This window comes from Peromyscus eremicus, chromosome 20 (genome assembly GCF_949786415.1).
Source record: "Peromyscus eremicus chromosome 20, PerEre_H2_v1, whole genome shotgun sequence".
NCBI lineage: Eukaryota > Metazoa > Chordata > Mammalia > Rodentia > Cricetidae > Peromyscus > Peromyscus eremicus.
In genome coordinates this window covers 26,498,986-26,523,208 of record NC_081436.1, presented here as the reverse complement: position 1 = coordinate 26,523,208, position 24,223 = coordinate 26,498,986, and the positions used below count along the sequence as shown (strand labels likewise).

Genomic DNA, 24,223 nt, shown 5'->3' with positions numbered 1-24,223 from the left:
CAGAAGCAGGAGGATCTCTGAGGGGTCCCTTGTGAGCTCCCTATGAATTAAGTTGGAACAAGCCCACTGGTCCTGGTGACCGCAGGTCTGAGTCTCACATGGCCTGTGTGGTAGCAATCCATTGGTGTTAAAGCCCCCCCCCCCCATGCTCTAACCCTTCCCTTTATACAACCACTCCAAGAAAACACTGGGGTGAACGTGATGGCCAGGGAGTTCCAGCTTCCTGCATTCCCCACAGTGAGTCTTTGCCTTCCCTGTCCTGGGAAGCTCCAATTCCAGAATGACCAAGGTACACAAATTCAGTCCTGGGGAGCTTAGGATGCAAGCATGGAGCAAGGAGTGAAGAGACTTAGAAAGTGTCTGATATGCATGTTACCCTGCAGCCTGCTGCTCTCCTGACCGACTGCTGGCCTTCTTACTGCCCAGGCTGGACACTAACAATGAGAGACTCCGCGTGGGTACCCTGCAGATCCTGAGACACATCATCAACTCGGCTGGTGAGTGCCTTCTGTGCCTGCAGACTGGCCACGTGTGCCGTGTCCAGCACAGGGTAACACCAGGGTAGTGTCCATCTCACAGATGACAGTGGCATCCTGCTCGGAATTACTATTAATAATAGTAATTTGCCTTGGTGGTTTTCACAGTTGAACTTTGTCTTAGTTGTTACTGCTGTGATAAGACACCGTGACCAAGGCAACTTCTAGAAGAAAAGGTTTATTTGGAGGTGGGGGGTGAGGGAGAGCAGGTGCACATGCACAAGCATGTGAAAACTGGGGGTGGCCTGGGCTTTTGAAACCTCAGCGCCTGCCCCTAGTGACACACCTCCTCCAACAAGGCCACACCCCATACTCCCTCCCAAACTCTTCTACCAGCTGGGTACTAAGCTATGTATGGCTGTGGGACCATTCTTCAAACCACCACAGACATAGAACTTGGGGTTCCACACATGCTGGGCAAGTGTTCTACCTCTAAGCAACACCTTCAGCCCCAAGTTTCCTGCTTTTAAGGGAGATTTATTTGATTAACAATAAGGTTCAAAAAGGTAATCACAGTTGTACAGGTACATTTCTGTTTTGGTGAGTTTCATTCATGACCTGTCAGAGGTCAGAAATCAATGACCATGGGCCACATTGGGTGTCATTAGATACGAGGATCATGTTTCCTGGGGCTCTTCCAGGCAGTAGCTTAAGGCACCAGAATTTTGGTGCTGATTTTTTTTTTAGGTGTGGGTGTGTATTTAAAAAAAAACAAAAAAGAGGGCCGGGCGGTGGTAGCACACGCCTTTAATCCCAGCACTGGGGAGGCAGAGGCAGGAGGATCTCTGTGAGTTCAAGGCCAGCCTGGTCTACAAAGTAAGTTCCAGGAAAGGCGAAAAACTACACAGAGAAACCCTGTCTCGAAAAACAAAAAATAAATAAATTAATTAATTAAAAAAAAAAAAAAAAGAGTTCACTAGTAGGGCTGGGCATTAGTAGCACATGCCTTTGATCCCAGCATGGGGAGGCAGAGGTAGGTGGATCTGTGAGTTTGAGGCTAGCCTGGTCTACAGAGTGAGTTTCAGGACAGCCAGAGCTGCTGTTGTTTGTTTGTTTGTTTGTTTGTTTGTTTGAGGAGTCTCTCTACATAGTCTTGGCTATCTGAGATTAAAGGTGTCCACCACCACAGCCAGCATTTGACTGGAAACCTTCTTCTAGCTGTGTGATGCTTTTATTGATTTCATTACAGTAAAATGATTTTTATTGAAAAAGTCAATTCTTTGTTTAGGGAGGGGGAGTTTAGCATTGGTCCGTGACTATCTAGGTAAACCTTTCTCATCTTCTCTGAGGCTTTTGGTTTGGTTTGGTTTTTGGTTTTTTGAGACAGGGTTTCTCTATGTAACAGCTGTGGCAGCAACATGACTGCCCGGCTTCTGAGTTAATTTTTACATTGCATCTGGGCGCTTCAGAGCCTCTGTGTTTGCCTGTATATCATTTCTCCTCTGTGTTCTGTCTGTGGGCATTCATATGGAAATGTCTGCGTACAGGAAACAGAATTCTCTCTATCTAGAGATATTCATCGTGCGCTTCATTTCTCTCTGTAAACTACCTTAGGGAGCTTCTTGCTTTCATAAATACAGATTCAAGACGCTTTTAGTTTTTTTCTTGAAGTACAGCTCACACGTGGAAACAGCACAGATGGTAGCCGTTCTTTTCAGTACATGATAACACAAGCCCATTATTTCCCACCTGGATGCGGAATAAGGAAAGGATATGGGGCCACTAGCAGGTCTTTGAAGGGTAGCTTCCAGCACAAGAAAATCTTACTGTTTGCATGTTGTGTAAAGAAAGGGAAATTCGGGCTGGAGAGATGGCTCAGTGGTTAAGAGCACTGACTGCTCTTCCAGAGGTTCTGAGTTCAATTCCCAGCAACCACATGGTAGCTCACAACCACTTGTAATGAGATCTGGTGCCCTCCTCTGGCCTGCGGGGACACATGCAGGCAGAATACTGTATATATAACAAATAAATAAAATTAAAAAAAAAAAAAGAAAGGGAAATTGTACGGTATGGAGCATTTTGTATCTGAATTATTTTTCTGTTTTCTGTTTATGATATGTTTATATATCACAGAGTTCATCATGTGTGATGAACTAGGAAGTTCATTTGCTGGCTATGAATATGCAGATTCTTCCAGTTTCTTACCCTAAAGAAGGCCGCTGCTGTTTCCATTTCCCCGTGCACACTTAGTCAAATGTGTGTCTAGGACCAGAATTTCAGGTTGTAGGTATGCATTTGTCTAGTACTGCTAGATGAAAACACTCCGGTTTTCCTAAAATACCCGTTGTCGTGCAGCCAGTCCTTTGCATCCTAGCCAGGGTGACTTGTTTCGCAGCAAGCCACTAGTTAGCTGTTTCATGTAGCAAAACAAGGCAGAAAAATCCCTGATAAGGGCAAGGATGGGGCACAGACATACTTTTCCTGGACTCTAGTTTTATCACTACTATGCTGTCTGAGCCTGTACTCACCTTGTTGCTTTAACACTAGGTAGCGCTCTGAGCTCAGGTTTGCATCACTTCTGCAGACTTAAAGCTGTGTAAAATAGGACCAGGATAGCAACTTCAGGAAAATAAGGCTGTCTATAGTTGTCTGTTGCTCCCTGAGAAATCCTAGTCATCTAAAGATGAACTTGAATGAACCATTCTTTGGGCTTCAATATGACTTCCAGGCAGGACACAGGTTCATTTTAAATTTCTCCAAAAAATTTACACAACACACATGAACCTCTACCCCGGTGAGTAGCAGATGCTCTGGTCTTGAATAATATAGCCTTATCATCTACACCTTTGTGTCTTGGCCCCTAAGGTTCCAGGGTCTAGCTATTCGTAGTTTGTTTTTGTTTTTATTTTCAGTCTTTTGAGACAAGGTCTCTATATAGCCCTGATTGTCCTGGAACTCACTGTGTAGACCAGGTTGGCCTTGAACTCAGAGATCCACCTGCTTCTACCTGCCCCGCAAGTACTGGGATCAAAGGTGTGCGCCACTATGCACAGCTGACCATTGATATTTTTTGTTTTGTTTGATTTTTTTTTTTTTTTTTTTAGAGAGGATGTCAGGTATCCCAGGCTGGCCTTGAACTTGTTATATCCCTGAGAATGACCTTGAGCTCCTCCTCTCCTGGCTCCACCTCCCTAGTGCTGGGATTTCAGGTGTTCACCCACACTTGTTCTTACTCAGTGCTGGGGATCCAACCTTCGGCTCCATGCTAGGCAAACACACTGCCAGCGTAGCTACATCTCCAGCCCTGCTTTTATTTCTGTTTGTTGTAAAATGACATAATATACAATGGCATAATTCAGTAATGTTGAGTACAGCCACACAATAGTGTGGCTGTCACCACTGCTGCCTGTGAAGTGCTCCTTCCTGTAGCACTGAAGTTGCCCACTTCCTGGTGACTGTCCTCAGTCTCTGTTCACACAAGTTTCATGGTATTACCATCTTTTCTTCCTACCCCAGATTTTTTGGTTTTTTTTTTTTTTTTTTTTGGTTTTTCGAGACAGGGTTTCTCTGTGTAGCTTTGCGCCTTTCCTGGAACTCACTTGGTAGCCCAGGCTGGCCTCGAACTCACGGAGATCTGCCTGTCTCTGCCTCCCGAGTGCTGGGATTAAAGGCATGCACCACCACTGCCCAGCCTCCTACCTCAGTTTTAAAGTCATGAATGTTCCTCAACATCTTCTAAACACTGCATATTTGCCTCAGGTCAGATTTAGAATTTCTATTGTCTGGGCTTTTATAGTGCACATCTCATTGTTCTGCATTGTATGTGATTACTACCCTGGCCCCTGACCAGGCTTGGTTGTGGTGGCTCCAGGGGAGGTAGGGCTGGGGCACTGGGGACAAGGCCATGATTCTTTGAGGTCTCCGTCCTCTGTGTTGGGCTCTGCCTTTTGCTGCTTTGGGAGCTTGTGTTCTGAGTGCTGTGTGCCCTCTGGGTTCAGACTCCTGGCTTGTGAAATTGAGATCAAGATGACATCTTTCTTACTGGACTGTCTATATAATGAAAACATTGTCACAAACAGTGTATTACCTGCATTGCGCCCAGTGCCTTCATTTTTCTTCCTTATTTAACTTTTAAAGAAAAGATTGTTTGTTTGTTTGTTATATGTATGTATATGTGCCTTCATGAGTTCATGTGCAGGTGCCCATGGAGGTTTAAGCATTTAATGCTTTATTGGAGTTATAGGTGGTTGTGTGCTGCCTGATGTAAGTTCTGGGAACTGAACCCAGGTCCTCCACAAGAGCAGTTCTTAACTGCTGAGCCATCTCCCCAGCCTCTTTACTTCCCTTTTATTTATTTATTTTTTTAAAAGATTGATTTATTTATTATGTATACAGTGTTCTGCCTGCATGTATGCCTGTAGGCCAGAAGAGGGCACCAGATCTTATTGTAGATGGTTGTGAGTCACCATGTGGTTGCTGGGAATTGAACTCAGGACCCCTGGAAGAGCAGCCAGTGCTCTTAACCTCTGAGCCATCTCTCCAGCCCCTACTTCCCTTTTTTTGAGACAGGGTCTTGTTCTATAGCCTAGACTGGCCTCGAATTCACTAGCTTCCTATGGCAGCCTCCTCAGCTAGCCTGGTGCTCATGATCTTCCTGTCTCCTGTTAGGGTTGCAGGCATGTACTACATTCAGTGATAACTACTGCATAATATCCATTGAAAATTTATCATAAAAAGTGAAGTCCACTATAGGAAAATATGGAATGCTTCACAAATGTAAATGTCATCATTGCACAGGGGCTGTGTTGATCCTCTGTGTATCATTCCAGTTTCAGTCTGTGTGCTGCGCTCAGCACATAGGGCCACTTAATGGCCATCTTGAAACTTCTTTTAAGTGTTAGGAGATAAGCCGGGCAGTGGTGGCACACACCTTTAATCCCAGCACTTGAGAGGCAGAGGAAGGTGGATCTCTGTGAGTTCGAGGCCAGCCTGGGCTACAGAGTGAGTTCCAGGACAGCCAGGGCTACACAGAGAAACCCTGTCTTAAAAAACCAAAAAAAAAAAAAAAAAAAAAAAAAAAAAAAAAAAAAAAAAAAGAAAAGAAAAGGAAGGAAGAAAGAAACAGTAAGAAGGAGCCCCAGACCAATAGCACAGTCACCTGGAACGTGCTAGAGGTACCCAGCCACCCCAGACCTGTCACATCAGATGTTAACCATCTGGTGACTCTGATGCCACTTCAGTTACAGTCCCTGACATGACTTCCCTAGATTCTGAACCACTTTTCTATTTATCGCCTTAACTGCCAACTGCTTAGCTTTTTAAAAGATATGTTTAAATTTAGTGTGTTTGTTTGTTTACCGTGAGTGTGTGAGTACTGTGAAGAGGGAGTAGACATCAGAGAACACTTACAGGAATTGGCTCTCTCCGTCCGTCTGCCATGTTGGTCCCAGGAATGGAACTCAGCAGTCTGGGTAGCAAGCGCCTCCACTCACTGAGCCATCTGCCCTGGCCCCACCTTAGCTTTTCTCTTTTCTCCTTTTAAATTATTATTATTATTATTATTATTATTATTATTATTATTGGTTTTTCAAGACACTGTTTCTTTGTGTAGCCCTGGCTGTCCTGGAACTCACTCTATAGACCAGGCTGGCCCCAAACTCAGAGATCTGCCTGCCTCTGCCTCCCGAGTGATGGGACTAAAGGTGTGCACCACCACTGCCTGGCTTCTTTTTATTATTTTTAATTATATATGTCCGTGGATATGTGCATATGAGTGTACGTACTCACACAGACCAGAAATGTCAGATTTCCCTGGAGATGACTATGAGCCACCTGATATGGGTGCTGGGAACTGAACTCAGATCCTCTGGAAGAACAGCACATGCTCTGACCCACTGAGCCATCCCTCCAGCGCCCCCACACCCCACTTTAAATTCATCATCGTCGTTGTTTGCTCAGGCTAGAGATTGAGAAATGAACCTTGAGTGTCTATCCAACTGTAAGCCACTGTGATTTAATATTTTATAGGGAAGAGGTTTACAGAAAACACAATCTGAGCAGAAGGTATTCTGGTATTCTGCATCACATTTGTCCCTTAGGTGCTGGTTTGGGCCCTCACCCACAGCCCCCCTACCTCTTACTCATACTGTGCTTTCATAATGACTTCTTTTGAATGAGCTAGAGAGCAACTCTTTCCAAGGTGACCGTCCTAAAAAGCTGTCTACATTTGGCCAGGCAAACATATTTGGTGGGAGGCAAGTGTACATGCAATACCAAGAGCTTCTTTCTTTCTTTTTAAATTTATCTTATTTTGGTTTTTCGAGACAGGGTTTCTCTTTGTAGCCTTGGCTGTCCTGGGACTCGCTTTGTAGACCAGGCTGGCCTTGAACTCACAGAATCCACCTGCCTCTGCTTCCCAAGTACTGGGATCAAAGGCATGCACCACCACCACCTGGCTACAAAGAGCTTTTCTTAAATTCATGTACAGAGAACTGAGCACTCTCAGAGTGGGGACACCATTTAGCAGTGGATAAAAGACAGGACAGATGTCTCAGATGGCCTTCTCTGAGGCTCCTGCTTAACAGTGGCATTTCCTTAATTCCTTTGATCTTCTGTGGTCTACCCTCTGCTTCCCCTTGCAAAGTTTGCAGCACACTGCATTTCAACCTCACAGGATTTGAGAGCACAGTTCTTTGTGCACAAGGACTCTGAAGAGAACTAAAAATCCCTTTTTACTTTTTGATTGGTAAAATGTTGTTGTTTTTTTCCTTCAGAGCAATGGGCTTATGCCATGTCCCCTTCCACATGAGGACCAAGTGAGGCCAGGTCCCTTGAGGCCGAGACTTCAAGGTAGACGTGGGTAGGATGACTGGTCTTGGTTGGCGGGGACTAAGCCATCTTGTTTGTTTATTGCAGCTGCTCAAATGGAGGTTAAGAAGCCCTTTATCCTCTCTGCCATGAGGCTCCCTCTTCTGGACACCAACAATAAGGTAAAGTGGACAGATTAGCTTGGCCATTGTTGGAATAGGCCAGTTAGTTTGGCTCATCCTGAGCAGCCAACAGAAGAGTGGCCAGAACACTAGAAGTGCCTATCCTACAGGTCTCTGGGTACAAGCAGAGAGATGCACACGTGTGAACAGGATACATTTCCACATTGTTAGGGAACCCAAGGCCCCCAGGGTTGGGATCTGTCGTAGGCCCAGAGGGCCCCAGCACCACCCTGAGGGTCACCATTCACCAGAAGGACTCAGAGAACTCAGGCGGCTGGTATACTCACCACTTACACAGGCATTGTTTAAATCAGCTGAGGAGCTGGGTGTGGTAGCTCATGACTGCAATCTTAGCGCTTAGGAGTCTGAGATAGGAGTTCGTGCCTATCCTGGGCTACACAATTAGATCTTATCTCCAAAACAAAAATCAGCTGGGAAAGAGCTCTTGGGACAGAGTTCAGGAGTGTCCAAACCTGCAGCTTCCCATTGCCTTTTGTGGGCGGGGCAGTGTTAGTAGCTTGGCAGCAATGTGTGACCATACATAGTATTGCCAGCTAAGTCATTCCTTAGTCTTAGAGTCCTGAGCCTTGAGCCCTGTTGTATGGATGTGCTGGGCTGTCTGTGTGGCTACACTCAGGCTCCAGCCTCTCTGAAAATGGGACTGATATCATGTGGCTTGCAGGCTCCTACCTGAATTTCAGCCTTCGACTGTGGGAGGTGACCCTGGTCCCAGATCATGAGACATTATTACCATGTGATATCTCAAGGGCTCCCAGGAGTCTAGCAAACAGGTCAGATTCCTCTTTAGGCAAGGTAGACCTTTTCCAGCCCTCTAGGCACTATTGTCTTGAACAGGTCCATCTTGTTCAGAGGCAGCAGGATCCAAGCCCTCCTTGAGAGCTACTGCAGCATTGTGCTACTTCTAGGGACCTCCTCTGTATCTTACTGTTATTTCTTCAGAAGCTTCTGACACAAACTCCAAATAACAGCCCTCAGACCTTTATATTCTGGCACAGTCTTCCCTGATACACCTGTGACAGAGTCCTGAGCTCATTATGGGTCCAAACAATGAGATGTTTGCAGTATCGAGTAGGCACATGCATGCTCAGCCTGGGCAGTTGGCTGCCAACCCTGACCAACCCTGTTCCCATAGATAGCCATGACATGAATGTGACATAGGGATAACAGGAGGAGGTAATCTCAGGAGGCTTCCTTGGGGCAGCTGCAGCTGCATTTGACCTGACATTCTAGGAAGCAAAAACATTCTCCTGAGCCCGAAGGTTCCTGAGAGTGGGGGCCTTGTGCACAGTGCTCAGGCTGGGGACAGAGGCCAGTGTCTGCATGGGTACGGTGGGCTAGGAGAGACCGTGGCTCTGAGTAAACATCACTGATTTTGGCTGGCCATGCAGGCTCAGAACTAGCAATGCTTGAGTGATAGTTAAAGGTCTGAGAAACGTTGCCTGAGTGAAGGCCCAAACAACCAGGTCAGTAGCATATCACAGGAAATGTGGGTGTCACACAAGAGAGGCCAGCCCTGAAGAACACCAGTCCTATAGCTCAAGGCCAGATGAACAGTACAGATAGGTTAGGTATGTTATGCACCAAGACTCCATGAGTGTAGGGTAGGGAGGTAGAGCTCAAGGGCAGGGTGGTTTGGAGCAGATCTTTAGCAGAACTGTTTTTATAGACATGAGGATGAAGCTTGGTAAAAGTGCATGAAGAAGGTGACTTCTGAGGGGCTGAGAGGAGGGCAAGAATGTATGTGGGAAAGCAGGAAGAGAGAGGCCTTCCTTTGCAGAACTGCACATGTCACAAGGTAGCTAAAAGGCTGCTAGCTGAGAGCGGAGCAAGCAGGTGTGGGTACAAGTGTGAGGTCTGTGCGTCTAGATGCAGGTGCAGTTGTAGGTACAGGTGTGGTGTAGGAGCATGTGGGTATTGGCACTGATACAGATGTGGGTGCACATGCAGTACACATACAGATGTGGGTGCAGGTATAGCACAGGACCAGATGTGTGCCCTGTGCCCCTTCCTGACCTTCTCTTGCCTCTGGGCAGGTGAAACGGGCTGTGGTGCAGGTGATCAGTGCCATGGCCCACCATGGCTACCTGGAGCAGCCTGGAGGTGAGGTGATGGTTGACTTCATTGTGCAGCAATGTGCTCTGCCCCCAGAGGAGGTAAGGACTGCTACCAACAGACCCACCTGTTTCTGGATCTGTTGGATGCCAGGCTGTTGAGCCTGTGTATCTCTTGAGCGCTGTTAGCACTGGTTACCAAGAACCGCTGGCCTGGCAGCAGGTGGCTGTGTGTGGGCCGAGGTTCCCTTTGGTGTCTGAGTCAGGGTCTCTGCATTTTGTGAGTCCACTCAACAGATACCAACTCAGAAGCAGAGGCAGAAGCTGGAAACTTTATTCTCTTTGATTCTTTTCTATTTAAAAAAAAAAATTACTAATCAAGCACCAGTTTCTTTGGAAGGAGAGCAAGGTAAGACATGATAAAGTAGTCTGCAGGTAGTGGGTGGTTGTATGGCTCAGCAGCATTGTGCTTGCCTAGTATGTACAGGGTACATACTGGGCTCTTTAGTGAGGAAATGAGTGAAGGTGGAGTGGTCATACACTGAACTAGTGAATGAATGCTCAGGTTCTTGGGCTGCCAGCTCTGGATCTGGTTTCTTGGAGTTAGCAAAGCGAGTTTGTCCTAAGGTCACTTCAGAATAGAGACATGTATTAGTACTTTACTATTGCTCTGATAAACACCACGCCCAAGGCAACTTGTAGGAAAGGTTTGTTTGGGCTTCTGGCTCCAGAAGGATGAGAGTCCACCATGACAGAAAGACAGCAGCACGTGGCAGGCATGGCGGCAGGAACAGGAAGCTGAGAGTTCACATCTATCCTCTACTGCACATGAAGCAAACGGTGAACAGGAATTGGGGCAAGACCACTCATAGCCTGCCCCCAGTGACTCACTTCCTCCAGCAAGGCTCCACCTCTAAAGATTCCATCACCTCCACCAACAGCACTGCCAACTGGGACAGGTGTTCAAATACCAGAACCTATAGGCGACATTTCTCATTCAAACCACCACATGTGGCCGCCCTCTTGTACTCTGTCATTGTGGTATATGCAGTACCTCAAACAGGACTCTGGTGTTTATTCTTTAAAAAAAAAAAAAAAAAAAAAAAAGATGTATTTATTTATTTATTTATTTATCATGTATACAGTGTTCTGTCTGCATGTATCCCTGCAGGCCAAACGAGAGCACCAGATCCCATTACAGATGGTTATGAGTCACCATGTTGGTGCTGGGAATTGAACTCAGAACCTCTGGAAGAGCAGCCAGTGCTCTTAACCTCTAAGCCATCTCTCCAGCCCTAAATTTTTTAAAATTATATTTTAAAAGAATAAACACAGGGGCTGGAGAGATGGTTCAGCAGTTAAGAGCACTGGCTGTTCTTCCAGAAGTTCTGAGTTCAATTCCCAGCACTCACATGGAGATTCACAGCTGTCTATAATTGTAGTCCTCTAGGATCCAATGCCCTCTTCTGGTATGTAGATGTATGTGCAGACGAAAACATCCATATATATAAAATAATTTTTTAAATTTAGATTTATTTTTTGTTTTATGTGTATGAATATTTGCCTACATGTATGTATGTGTATTATGTGCATGCTTTGTGGTGCCCACAGAGATCAGAAAAGGGCATGGGATTCCCTGGAACTGGAGTTATGGATGGTTGTAAGCCACCACGTGGGTGCTGGGAATTGAACCCAGGTCCTCTGTAAGAGCAACAAGTGCTCTAAACCACTGATCCATCTCTTGAGCCCCATAATTTTTGTTATTCTTTGAGAATTTCATATGAAATGTTTTGATCATATCCACTCCCTACTTTTCCTCTAACTTTTCCCAGATCTACTTTCTCCTTTTTATAAAATTACATTTACGCCTGGGCTACCAAGTGAGTTCCAGGAGAGGCGCAAAGCTACACAGAGAAACCCTGTCTCGGAAAAAAAAAAAAAAATTACATTTACAGCCGGGCGGTGGTGGTGCACGCCTTTAATCCCAGCACTCGGGAGGCAGAGGCAGGTGGATCTCTGTGAGTTCAAGGACAGCCTGGTCTACAGAGCAAGATCCAGCACAGGCACCAAAACAACACAGAGAAACCCTGTATCCAAAAACAAAAACAAAAACAAAAACAAAAACAAAAATCACATTTACTTATTTATGTGTGTGTGCTCATACATGTTACAGTACATGTATGAAGGTCATAGGGTAACATAGAAGTTGGTTGTCTCCACCATGGGGTCTTGGGGATAGATCTCAGGGTATCAGGTTTTGATGGTGTGTTTACCCACTGAACCGTCTTGTAGGCCCATCCTGCATTTGTCTTAAAGTACTAGAGGTCGTGGATAATAAGCCCACTTTTGGAGGAAGCCTTGCCAAGGAAGGTTTTGGGCCCCACAGGTCAATTCCTCCTTTAAAAAAAGATTTAGAGGGAGAGAGAGAGAAATGTATGTATGTATGTATGTGTGTATATGTGTGTATGTATGTATGTATGTGTGTGTATGTATGTGTGTGTATGTGTGTGTGTATGTATGTGTGTGTATGTATGTGTGTATGTGTGTGTGTATGTGTGTATGTATGTGTGTATGTGTGTGTGTATGTGTGTATGTATGTGTGTATGTGTATGTATGTATGTGTGTGTATGTATGTGTGTGTATGTGTGTGTGTATGTATGTGTGTGTATGTGTGTGTGTATGTGTGTATGTATGTGTGTATGTGTGTGTGTATGTGTGTATGTATGTGTGTATGTGTGTGCATGTATGTGTATATGTATGAGTATGTGAGGGCAGGCACACGTGTCCTTGTAGGACAACTTTCAGAAGTTGTTCTCTCCCTGCCCCATCGGGTCTGGGAATCCCTCAGATTGTCAGTCTTACACAGAAAGCATGTTTGCTCCCTGAGCATCTCACCAGCTTTTCTGGAGTGATCGTCGCACACTTTATGGAAAGTAACAGACTGTTAGGGGCAGGTTTGGTGGGTCTGCCCTGGCTCCTTTTCTGTCAGCCTTTTCCTTTCTCGTGCCTACCTGAGTGTGTGGACAACCATCCATCTTTGTTCTCACTCTGCTGCCTCTTCCCCCAGCCTGAGAAGCCCGGCCCTGATGGGGAGGAGCTGGCAGCAGACAGTGTGCGGACAGTCAGTATCCGCACCCTCTACCTGGTCAGCACCACAGTGGACAGGATGAACAGCGTGAGTGTCCATGTCTTCAGCTCGAGGCCTGCTGCCTGAGCTTTCCCTTCCTAAGATTCCCTGCCCTCCCCATCCCTGACTGGGTAACAAGTGAACAGTGGAGTGGAGGTGGCCTTGAGAGGGCAGTGGCCGGGCAGTGCTCGGAGGACCTCTCAGCAATGGCAGGACACACTGTCCGTCTTAGCTTGTGGCCCTCTAAAATTGCCCTGCTCCTATGTAGATGTGGAGACCAAATCCTCTCAGCTCTGCTGCCCTGGAGGCCATGCCCAGTGCTTGCAGTCCACAGACCGTGGCCCTCTGTCCCTCAGGTTCTCTGGCCCTACCTGCTCGAGTTCCTCATCCCAGTGCGCTTCACTGCGGCCCTCACCCCACTCTGCAGGAGCCTTGTGCATTTAGCCCTGAAGAGGCAGGAGGCAGGGGCAGATGATTTCCTCGTCCAGTACAACTCGAATGGTGTGGAGGCCCAACCACCTGCACCTGACCCCCACCGGTTCCGTGCCCTCACACCTTATCCTTTCTCAGCTCTCTGCCCTCGCCCTCGCCCCTGCCTCTGCCTCTGCTGCTGATCTCTCCCCCAGCTGCTGCTTTTGCATGATGTCCCAGCCCAGCTGCCTGCTTCTGCATGTGACACCCATCCTTTATCCCACACCTATTCCTGCCTTGTAACAATTTCCATGTTTCTTATCCAGCAAACCTCCCATCTCCCTTCGCTATGACCACAAGACTGCTGGTAAGCAGAGGGTCTGTTGTTGTGTCCAAGCACACTGGCTGACACCGTCCTTGTCCTTAATGGGATATTAATGCTCATAGGTGTCAGCTTGACCGTGGTTACTCTCTGTGCCTCAGAGTCCCTGTCCGTTCTTGTGGCAGGCTATGACCCTTGCCACATCTCATTGAGATGTCTCCCACCTGTGTTGGCTGGCTTTCCTTCATTCCTGGGAAGCTGGGAAGTTGTCCTGCTACAGCTCCACCAGGAGGTTCAGGTGACTCCATGCTTAGGCAGCCCGCTTCCTGCCCTCCTCCAGGTTGTGTCTTCTAATCCCTACCTGGGAGATGGACGCGGGGCAGCTTCATTGCGCCTCCTCAAGGTTATGCATCGGAACATCCACCCTTTGCTGGGCCAGCGCTGGGAGACAACCATGCCTGTGCTGTTAGAGTACCTAGATGGTGAGGCCAGTGAGACTAAGGAGCCCATTAGCCATCTCTGACCCTACTTGTACCCATCTGTCATAAGGGCTGGCTGGTATAAACCAGGTTTTGTAAATTGGGAGAAATAATCTTAGCTGTAATCTAAGAAAGGGCCTAGCCAGGTGGTGGTGGCTCACGCCTTTAATCCCAGCATTCGGGAAGCAGAGCCAGGCGGATCTCTGTGAGTTCGAGGCTAGCCTGGACTACCAAGTGAGTCCCAGGAAAGGCGCAAAGCTACACAGAGAAACCCTGTCTCGAAAAACCAAAAAAAAAAAAAAAAAAAAAAAAGAAAGGGCCTGGATGTCTCAAGAGGTGTTACCTGGTGAGATGTGGGAAGTGGGTGCAGCCTATGGTGTGATTGGCTGCTGCGTTCCTCCTGGGAGTTCCCAAAGACAAAGAGGTGGGCACTGAGGTCCATTCATGAATGTTGGGATGAACCTGCCTGGCAGGACCCCAGCCAACTGGGTTACTGGTCATTTCAGAGCACACTGAAGAAACCTTGTCACTGAAGGAGTGGGAAGAAAAGCTTCTAGTGGTGAGAGATGACAGAAGGCCAAGGGCCTGTCTGTGTTGCTCTGGGACATTCTGGGCCTGGGCATGGAGGGCTGGGGCAGCCAATGTGGGACTGGTGTACTGTACCTCTCGAGGGACTTGCTATCCGACTTCACCTGGTGGTGTGACCAGGGAATGGGCTTAGCAGTAGGGGAGTCTGGGGTGAGGATGGTGGTGGGCCTCAGATTTCCATGACAGGTTCCTACCCTCTATCAGCAAGCACCACATTTGAGGCCCTTTGAGCCATCCTAGCCACAGAAAGTGGTCTTCCCTCCTTCCACTGTCCCCAACCCAGTTCAGAGGAATTTGTGCTTCAGCACGTCTCATAGCTGCCCACCTTCAAAGATCACTTACCTACAGGAGTCACCATGAGGTTATCATGTGACATCCCAGGCCTCAGGCCCTCCCATAGCCAGCCCCTCACTGGTGCTCTCATCCACAGTTCCTACGAGACACCCTGGCCGTGGTATCTGACAACACATGGATCTGCCAGCTGAGTCAGGAGATGTGCAAGCAGCTACCCTCTTACAATGGGACACCTCAGGAGAAGGTGCCCGAGACAAGCCAGCTGGGGTCGGGGGCTCTGCACAGTCCCAGTCCTCAGCAACTGTGCTTTCAGTATTAGATCTTTCCTGTCTGTGCCTTTGTCTCATGACTCTGGCGGCCCTGGCCAACCCGGGAAGAGCAAGAGCAATCCTCTTCACTGCCGCTAACAGCTGGGGGATGGGGACTTGTTACCTGCTACTTGTTTCTCAAACATAGCTCAGGGGCCGGACATAGTGGTGCACACCCTTAATCCCAATACTTGAGAGGCAGATGGATCCCTGAGTTCAAGGCCAGCCTGTTCTACAGACCTAATTCCAGGATAACCAGGGCTATACAGAGAAACCCTGTCTCTAAAAACAAAAACGACCAAAGAAAAGAAAAAAAAGGAAAGCAAGAAAAAGAAGTACAGCTCTCCATTAGCAGTGCCCCTTAGTGCAGGTGTCTATGTGCTCAGGAGTCAGGTGCGTCTGTCTTCTCTGCCTCTGTTCCAGAATTTCCTGTATAAGTGCATAGGAACCACGCTGGGCGCTGCTTCAAGTAAGGAGGTGGTAAGAAAACACCTTCGAGAGCTGCTGGAGACAGCCAGATACCAGGAGGAGGCAGAGCAGGAGGTAGGGAGCCCTGCTGCCCAGGGCTGCCAGGCTGTAGGCATCTCCCTCCTCCAAGGCAGCTAGCCAGTGCATGCTCATGTGTGCTGTGAGCATATAGGTACATGAATGTATGTGTGGTACACTACCTGCTTCCACACATGTGCTCACGTGTATACAGTGTGCCTTTGGGTTTATGTGTGCATGGTACTCTGTGTACATGTGTATATGTATTGTGTGTGTGTATGTTCCCCCCACACAGCATGTGGGCAGGTGGGCCACTTTGCCCAAGTGTGAGCACACCTGTGTGCCTCCCCAGGGCCTTGCCTGTTGCTTTGGGATTTGTGCCATTGCCCACCTTGAGGACACTCTAGCACAGTTGGAGGACTTTGTGAGGTCGGACGTGTTTAGGAAGTCCGTCGGCATCTTTAGCATTTTTAAGGTAAGGAGGGTCACTACCCAGAATGGAGGCCTGGGTGAGTAGATCCCTGTCTGTGGCTCTCCTGCTTTTCAGTGTCTGTGGTAGGGTGGGTTGCAGCTCTTTCTTTTCTCAAGATCAAGGCCAGGTGAGTACCTCAGGCTCAGAGTGAAACAGAAAAGCACCTTGTTCTGCAGCCACTTGGCACCCTGTATTCCCTCCTCTGGGCCTGGAGTCCCCTCCCAGCAGAGGGCATCCCAGAAGCAAATCTGGCTGGTGACAGTGGCCTGCCTCCAGGTGTGGGTACTGAGAGGAGTTCTGAGCTGCAAGGTTGAAGGCTAGTCAGTTTTCTGTTGCTATGACAAATACTTGAGAAAATCAGCTTTAAGGAGGGAAGATTTATTTTGCCTCCCCGTTTCAGGGGTTTCAATCCGCTGTTGTTTGTCAGTTGATTTAAGGCCTGTGGTAGGCCAAACATGGTGGAAGGGCATGGCGAAGGGAGCTAGCTGCTCACCTCATTAGCCAAGAAACAAAGTTTGCTTGCCTTTGTAACAGCTCTTACCCATCCATGATGTTATGAATCTGTCAAAGAGTTAATGCATTGATGAACCAGTCTCTTCCCAAAGGCCTCCACCTCTGAACATTGCTACTCTGGGGACTTGTGAACTTTACAGACATTCCCAAATATTGCACCTCTAACCATTGCAGTACGGGGATACTTGAGCTTTGGGGGCAGTTCTTACCTGAACCACACAAGTGGAGAACTGAACTGTACCCTCCTTTATGGCCAGGTGTTTTTAGATTTTTTTTAATTTTATTTTTATGTGTATCAGTGTTTTGTCTTCATGTATGTCTGGGCATACCTGGTGCCACTGAGATCAGAAGAGGGCATTGGATCCCCTGGAACTGGAGTTATGGATGGTTGTGAGCCACCATGTGGATGTTGGGAATTGAACCTGGGGACTCTGCAATAACAAGTGCTCTGAACTGAGCCATCTCTCCAGCCCCCTCTGTCTCTGTCTTGAGACAGGGCCTCACTATGTAGCCTTGGCTGGCCTAGAACTTGATGTGTAGACCAGATTGGCCTCAAATTCAAAGAGTCTGCCTCAGCATCCAGAGTGCTGGGATTAAAGGTGTTCTACCACATGTAGCTGCTGCCCACCTTTTCTAATGTTGATATCTACACGCCTCTCGGGCAGAAGGCTGGTCTGCAGTCATGTGGTCTGCAGCCACAGCCCTGCCGTTTCCGGTTGGTAGGCCTCCAGTTTTTCTTTTTACTGTTCCTTTCCTCCTTGGTCCCACTGCCTCAGCTCTTTTCCTGCAACCAGTTGGTTCCCAGTGGGCCTGGGTGGGCACCTGGTCTGACCTTCTGCCATCCCTGGGTGCGGCCTCTGGTGTTCCTGGCTGGCTCTGAGTATTCCAGGAGCTTTAGAGTACAGGAAGCACACTGCCAGGCAAGGCTACCTGTGGAGAGTAGTTCCCTGAGTAACTGACACCCTGCTGATCTCTCCGCCTCCCAGGACCGAAGTGAGCATGAAGTGGAGCGAATGAAGAGTGCTCTGATCCTGTGCTATGGGCACGTGGCTGCACAGGCCCCTCGTGAGCTGGTGCTGGCCAAAGTCGAGTCTGACATCCTCCGCAGTATGTTTCAGTGCTTCAATACCAAGGTGAGCATTGCAGCTGTCAGTGTGGGCCAGTCACACAACTCCAGAGTCTTAATTTATTTCACTTTTCGTTGTTTAGGTTCTGGGAATAAAGGTAGAGACCAAGGTATAGTGTATAGCAATTGTATGTGAACTGTGCCTTTTCTCTCTCTCCTCTGGGCTGGGCTTTGGGGCAGAGCCAAACCCAGAACTCGCTGGGCTTCCTGGCCATGGTGGGCCTGGGGGAGTGTCCCGCCCACTTCCCTTTGGAGCAGCACTTCATGGAGCTGTAACATCTAAGCTCCTGCTGAGGGCAGAGCAAGACTTCTTCTGCCTCGAAGCAATAGTCCTGGGCTACATGCTTGGAGTCAGCTGGAAGGCCCCCTATAGCTACAGTGTCCCACACAGCCCAGCGACAGCTCTGGCGCCCTTGGCTCTGCTCCCAATGCTTTTGGATCTGCCTCTCTCTGTACCCCAGGGAGCACCTAGGGGAGGGCTAGTTAAGCCCAGAGCTATTGAAAAGGGCCAGAGAGGTTCCCTTGGTCTCATTAACATACTTCTCCTGTGATATCCTGATACTAACCTGACAGGCCTCTGTGAGGGACAGTTGGCTCTTCCTGGAGAGTGGGGAGCATTCTGGGGGTGGGATTGGTGAGGTTCTTTTAGTTTTTTGTTTCCCGACCCATAGGAGTAGGAGGGCCTGGCACTCTGTGTGCTCAGGATGGCCTCCCTTGTGCCTTCTGTGAAGATCTCATACCACACAGCATTTCCCTGTGGACCAAGGCCCTAGACCTCCCCGCAGGTCCCAGGTTCCTCCTTGGTCAGGAGGCTGCTGTAGTGCTTTATGATCAGTGGGCAGAGTCTCTGGCTGTTCTAGAAAGGACATGTGCTCCAGCTTCTGTGGCCGGGCCCAGCCCTGTGGCTGCTCTAAACACAGCAGCTCTGGGGCAGGTGTGCAAGCTTCCTGCAGCCAGCTGTTCCCCTAGGACCCAGCCCTGAAGCTGTGCCTCGTCCAGAGCCTGTGCATGGTCTGCCAGGCCATGTGCAGCAGCGCACAAGCCAGCTCCTTCCAGTTCTCAAGGAAAGCAGAGCTGGTAACACAGATGATGGTGAGTTCTGGGCAGCTCCTGCTAGCAGGCAGTGGGGGTGGGGCCTGTGGAGGCCAGAGGGATGAGTGCAGTGATGCAGACGAGGGGCTCGGTGGGTATAGACAGAGGCCTGCATCTCCGAGGCCTCAACCACCCACTTAGTGTGAGAGACAAGGTGAGCAGGGAGGAAGCTAACGCCTCCTCTGAGGGCCAGTTCTGTGCTGCCACTGAAGGAATTCATCAGAGCAGAACCCCCAGACTGCTTAAGAACCCCCATTCGGAAGAAAGCCATGCTTGCCTGCACATACCTGGTGTATCCTTTCCAGCCTCTGTGGACCTGTATGCATGTGTATGGACTGCATTATGTAGCTGAGGTATTCTGAACATACCAGCTGTGCCGTCCATGCAAGCAAGCCCAGGGGTTTCTGGGAGGGAGCAGGCTGGAGAAGACATCATGGGTTCATTTACTGGGGCCCTTAACCTGCTGCTCAGCAACTTGGAGCCTGTATTGGAGGAGCAGTTACAGGCAGATGTGATCCACAGCTGCTTACACAGTGTCATGGCCCTGCCGCCTGAGCCTGAGGGGGAAGATGGTAGCCGCCAGGAGGTATTGCCATTTCCATGGGACGGGGAGTGAGAAGGCCCCTGAAGGAAGTGGGCCATGCATGGGGCTGGTGGCCTGCCTCTCCTTGCAGCCTCTGTATCTGGACACGCTGTGTGCCCTTGAAGATTTGTTGACAAGCCTGCTGCGGCGGAACATGACCCCCCAGGGCCTGCAGATCATGGTTGAGGTGTGCTGTGGGCATTCGCTGTTGTGGTGATGGAGCTTGGCTGCCTCTCCTACCCTGCCCCCCCACCCCCCACTGTGGTTAGGTACTGCAGAGACAGTTTGATAGTCATTGGGGGAGGGGTCCTTCCGCCTGGGCAACTCTGACCAGATAGTGCCTCTGTAGCGTTCCCTTGACGACTACAAGTGCTGGGATGGAGTACATGAGTCCTGGCTGCATTCTGCTAACCACTTGAGGCAAGCAAGATGGGCTGCGGCAGCACCAACCCCTAACCTAGGCACCTAGTGCCTACTAGGCCTGGATCACTCTCAGCCACTCCGAGTGGGCAGGGGTGAGCTACAGCAGATCCTGATGTGGGAGCCACCCTAGGTCCCACTCGGGTCCCTGAGGCTCTGAAGCAAGGCGCAGCAGGGATGCTGAGCTTGTCCTTGGGATGTGGGTTTCTGCACTCCTGGGTTCCTTCCCCAGTGGGCACCTGTGTCAAGTCCATTCTTGTACAGCACCTGAGCCCATGGATCAAGTCCCCGAGGGGTCATGAGCGGGCGCGGGCACTTGGCTTGGGCGCCTGCCTGCTGCAGTTCTTCCTGGAGCACTTGCATGTCAGCGTGAGTACTGGACCCAGACCTCACCCCTCCTTCCGTCCCTCTGCCTGGGAATGCCTGTGCTCCTCATGTCCCAGCACATCCTGGAGGCTCCCTGGTTTCCTACTGCTTTCCTCTCTTGTCCCACAACCTCCTCTGACAAGGGCAGAGGACCTGCTGTGGATAGGACTGCCCTAGACTCAGCTCAGGGTGAACCAGCCGCCCCTAGGAAGGATGTATTTAGATCTTCACTGCCGAGCCACTTATTTTGATTGGCACTGGCAGTGTTAATCAGAACATTTTCTCAGGAACAGATAGTGAGTGGATTTTTACAAACATCTTGTTGTCACCTATTGGAATCACCGTGGGGTATTTCTCATGATAGTTTTGTTTTTGTTTTGGTGTGTGTGTTTATGTGGTATGTGTGTGCTTTTCCCATAACCATGGTCTGACTGGAGCTTGTCTTGGTTCATGTTGACACAAATCTAACCACTCTGGGAACAGCAGCCACCTGTCCCTAGGTCCTGCATCCTGAAAGTCCCCTTTCTTGTCTGGTGACTTTTGGGATATGGAGTCCCTGTATTGGGCACAGCTGAGAGGGGGCCAGGGGAGGCATGGTGTGTGTCCTGGGGGCAGGGGAGGGGAAGTTGTTCCAGTCTCTGGCAGGCAGGAGCAAGGCTGCTCAAAGGGGGAGAGAGGGCTCAGTCTCTAAGGGGAGAACCTGAGTGGTGGACTGGGATCCATTCAGGATAAAGGGTACCTGCCTCCCTCCCCCATCCACAGATTCATCGTCTGGGGAGGGTCATCCAAGGGTGGTGGCTGATTCAGCAGAGTGCTTGTGCCTTCTTCTCTACAGCTCAAGTAGAAGCTCCCACTCCCTATGCTTAGGGAGCCAGGTGGACCAGGTGTGAGGGGGAACGTTTTCTAGGGCCATCAGCCACAGGGAGGGCCAGGCCACATAGCTTCTTTCTGAGCCCTACTGGTGTAGACTGTACCTGACTATCCCCCAGAATTCCACAGCCTACTCCCCTCCATCCATCTTCCCCCAGACCTTGGTACCCTTCCACAACCTGGGTCTCCTCGTCGGTCTCTTTGCTCCACGGTGTGCTGACACATGGGCTACCACCCGCCAGGAAGCTGTGGGCTGTGTCCATTCCCTGCTGTACTTGCAGCTGGGCTATGAGGGTGAGCCCTGCTGGGGACATGGGGACTGGAGAGGTGGCAGCCAGGGGACGGGGCCAGACTGGGATCACCAAGGAAGCCTCAGTCAACTCCTGCCCTTAGGCTTCTCCAGAGACCATCGTGATGATGTGGCTGAGCGGCTCCTCACCCTGAAAGATGGCCTTGTGCACCCTGACCCCACCATCCTGTTCCACACTTGCCACAGCATAGCCCAGGTACTTATGGGATCCCACAGCAAGGAGGAGGGGCCGTGGTGCCTGGGACTAGGGGACTTCCCAGGAAGGACTTGTTACCTCTAGCTCAGGAGGCCCTGAGGGGCAGCTGTAAGCAGGATTCATCTATGGTTTGTTGTCTGGGCCAACACTGCCATATGTCTCATGCCTGCCTGCTTCCGAACACCACAGTCTGGGCAGGATCAAGATGTGGTGTGTGGTAAAGTCTTGGTGGAGTGCCTGAGAGGGATCTGAATACTTTGAGATCTAGCTGTCCTTGGGGCTGCCTGCTACCTGCTCCCCAGCTTTCTTACTGAAGATACGGGTTTCTAAAGAAGGAGGACATGATGCTGGTGTGTATGTGAATGCCCTACCCAGAGTTGAAAACTACTCAGCCATATGCATGGTCTGGCATGGGCCCTGCCTTTGACTCCAGCTGACTGAGGCACTGTCCTACAGCATTTGGAAGTTAAGAAGTGGGCCAAGATGTCTTTCCTACCCTATCTACTGTACTCTCCGGGTACCATACCCAGCCTGGACCATCTGACCATATGTCTAGTCTGAGGCTCAGCAGGGCTCCAAGGATGGAAAAATTAGCTCTTCCCTTAGGAAATCCTCTTTATCCCTGTGTATGAACATTTCTGCTCTTCTTGGTATGGCCAGGATCTCTGGCAGAGTCTGATAGGAGGGGCCCCTGGGCCCTTTCTAGAAACACTCAGTGCTAGGGAGCAAATACCCAGCCCTGAGTGGGTCAGAAGGAGCTGGGCTCTGTAGTTGGGGTTGGCACTGTGATGTTCTTCCGGCGCATTTGTTGGAGCTGGAGGGTGACTTCTGGGCCTATTGAGGTGGGGAAGCTGTAGGCCTGTCCTGATCCCTGTATCCTAGGAGTTCCAGAGCAGCTCCACACTGGTCGTTCTCCTGTCCTCTGTTCAATCCCAGCCCAGCAGCTGCCCAAGGACCACCTTCCTGGAATAGCCCAGACTCAGAAGGGTGAAGAAGGGAGGGTAAACTCGTGAGGTCTCCCCCAGGAAGCAGTTTGGGCTGACCCTACTTGGTTCTGGTATCATCCTTCTCCCAGGTTATTGCCAAGCGCCTCCCATCAGACCAGCTCATCAGCCTCTTGCTCACCATGTTTGAGAGCCTGGGAGACCCGGACAAGAACTGCTCCCGTGCATCCACAGTCATGATCAACTGCCTGTTGAAGGAGCGAGGCAACGTGCTGCTAGAAAAGGTGGGTGCGGAGCATGTTTAGGGGACTAGGGTGAGGCTGAGGGCAAGGCTAGGGCTGGGTACCCTAGACTCGCCTGCCTAGATGCCCCCTGTCTCATTCTGCATCTCTGACTGCGTCTATTCTGGGTTTGATTTGGACAAATCTTTTCTTATCTGAAGACCACTTAGAACTTGATAAAAGCAACTCCATTAAGAATTTAAGGTTGGGGATTTAGCTCAGTGGTAGAGCGCTTGCCTAGTAAGCGCAAGGCCCTGGGTTCAATCCTCAGCTCAAAAAAAAAAAATAGTAAAATAAAATAAAAGGCATTTAAGCTGGGTGTGGTGGCAAGAGGCCTTTAATCCCAGCACTCAGGAGGCAGAGGCAGGCAGATCTTCGAGTTTCAGGACAGCCAGGGCTATGCAAAGAAACCCTTTGGGGGCTGGAGTGGGTAGGGGATCTAAGAGGAGAAAAGAAAGTTGCAGGTCTGGCATGCTTGGACCCTCTCTGTCCTTGGAGGCCCAGCCATTTGGGAGGCTTAGCAGGGACGATCACATGTGGCTAGAGCTGAGGAGAGAGAGGCAGCTAAGCATGGTGGTACACACCTATAATCTCAGCACTTTGGAGGTGGAGACAAGGAAGATCAGGGGTTCAAGGCTAGCCTCAGCTGTATAGGTAGTTTGAGACCAGGCTGAGCTACATGATGCCGTCTCACATACACACACCCCAACACACACACAAAACCCACAAACACTAACATTGAGCTGATACTTGATAAGCTCCTGATCCTATTACCAGGGAGAACATGGGTATACTGGGTCACCCAGGTCCCAGGGAGATTGCCAGGCATGGGACTTCAGGATCTCATACAGAAACTCCACGTTCATGCACAGGACTGCTGCTCTGCTCCTACTTTGTACTGCCTGTTCACCGTGCCTAGAGGGCTGCAGCCCACCCCTGTCTTCTCCTGGTAGTTGTTTCCAAATGTGTGTTGGGAGCACCTGTGACTGGACATTTGTCGTGCAGTGAGAGTGAAGTGTGTCTCTGCCCTCAGTCCCTCTAGGTCTGTCCGTCTCCAACAGGCTGGACACCTGTAGAGTAGAAGATTTAGAGTCCTGGAAGGTATGGACTCAGCTCATTTGCTGGAGGGGATTTTGAGATTCTGTATCTAATTGAAGTATCCCAGAAAAGGAGCTGGAGTGTCATTTCACACAGTCATCCCCAAGGAGAGTCACTTGCCAGCTTCTGTCTGAGTCTTCCCTGGCCCCAGGTGACACCCCTGGCCCCTCCATCACCCCACACGAGTGTCTCACAAATGGTGTGAAAGTGAGATCGCTCCGGCCCCTTGTGCTAACGCACTGCTTGCTCCTCATTATGGCTGTCCCATTGGTTCATCTTCCATCTCAGAGCACTTAGCCATAGTCCGGACTGTCTTTAGAAAGCTGTCTGAGGTCACATCCCAGTTGGGACCTACCTGGAGAGTGGGGGGGGGGGGGGTTGTTGTTGTTGCAGGGCTCCC

General features: G+C 49.7%; 1 protein-coding gene and 1 non-coding gene across 2 annotated transcripts in view; one reads left to right on the top strand and one right to left on the bottom strand.

Annotated features, from left to right (window-relative positions):
* Mroh1 (maestro heat like repeat family member 1) overlaps positions 1 to 24,223 on the top strand; it is a 66,515-nt gene that overhangs the window by 27,043 nt on the left and 15,249 nt on the right. Inside the window, exons 11-31 of the mRNA XM_059246911.1 lie at positions 384 to 497; positions 7,392 to 7,465; positions 9,520 to 9,639; positions 12,605 to 12,712; positions 13,021 to 13,165; positions 13,402 to 13,442; positions 13,738 to 13,879; positions 14,383 to 14,435; positions 14,895 to 15,002; positions 15,490 to 15,609; positions 15,905 to 16,027; positions 17,524 to 17,670; positions 17,747 to 17,773; positions 18,633 to 18,755; positions 18,968 to 19,047; positions 19,227 to 19,341; positions 19,430 to 19,525; positions 20,023 to 20,127; positions 21,153 to 21,288; positions 21,388 to 21,500; positions 22,576 to 22,728. Of these exons, the coding sequence (XP_059102894.1) occupies positions 384 to 497; positions 7,392 to 7,465; positions 9,520 to 9,639; positions 12,605 to 12,712; positions 13,021 to 13,165; positions 13,402 to 13,442; positions 13,738 to 13,879; positions 14,383 to 14,435; positions 14,895 to 15,002; positions 15,490 to 15,609; positions 15,905 to 16,027; positions 17,524 to 17,670; positions 17,747 to 17,773; positions 18,633 to 18,755; positions 18,968 to 19,047; positions 19,227 to 19,341; positions 19,430 to 19,525; positions 20,023 to 20,127; positions 21,153 to 21,288; positions 21,388 to 21,500; positions 22,576 to 22,728 (2,243 nt within the window). The remainder of the gene's footprint in view (positions 1 to 383; positions 498 to 7,391; positions 7,466 to 9,519; positions 9,640 to 12,604; positions 12,713 to 13,020; positions 13,166 to 13,401; positions 13,443 to 13,737; positions 13,880 to 14,382; positions 14,436 to 14,894; positions 15,003 to 15,489; positions 15,610 to 15,904; positions 16,028 to 17,523; positions 17,671 to 17,746; positions 17,774 to 18,632; positions 18,756 to 18,967; positions 19,048 to 19,226; positions 19,342 to 19,429; positions 19,526 to 20,022; positions 20,128 to 21,152; positions 21,289 to 21,387; positions 21,501 to 22,575; positions 22,729 to 24,223) is intronic.
* On the bottom strand, positions 5,229 to 5,332 carry LOC131897282 (U6 spliceosomal RNA). The gene has a single exon (XR_009375635.1). It is a non-coding gene; the product is annotated as a U6 spliceosomal RNA (small nuclear RNA).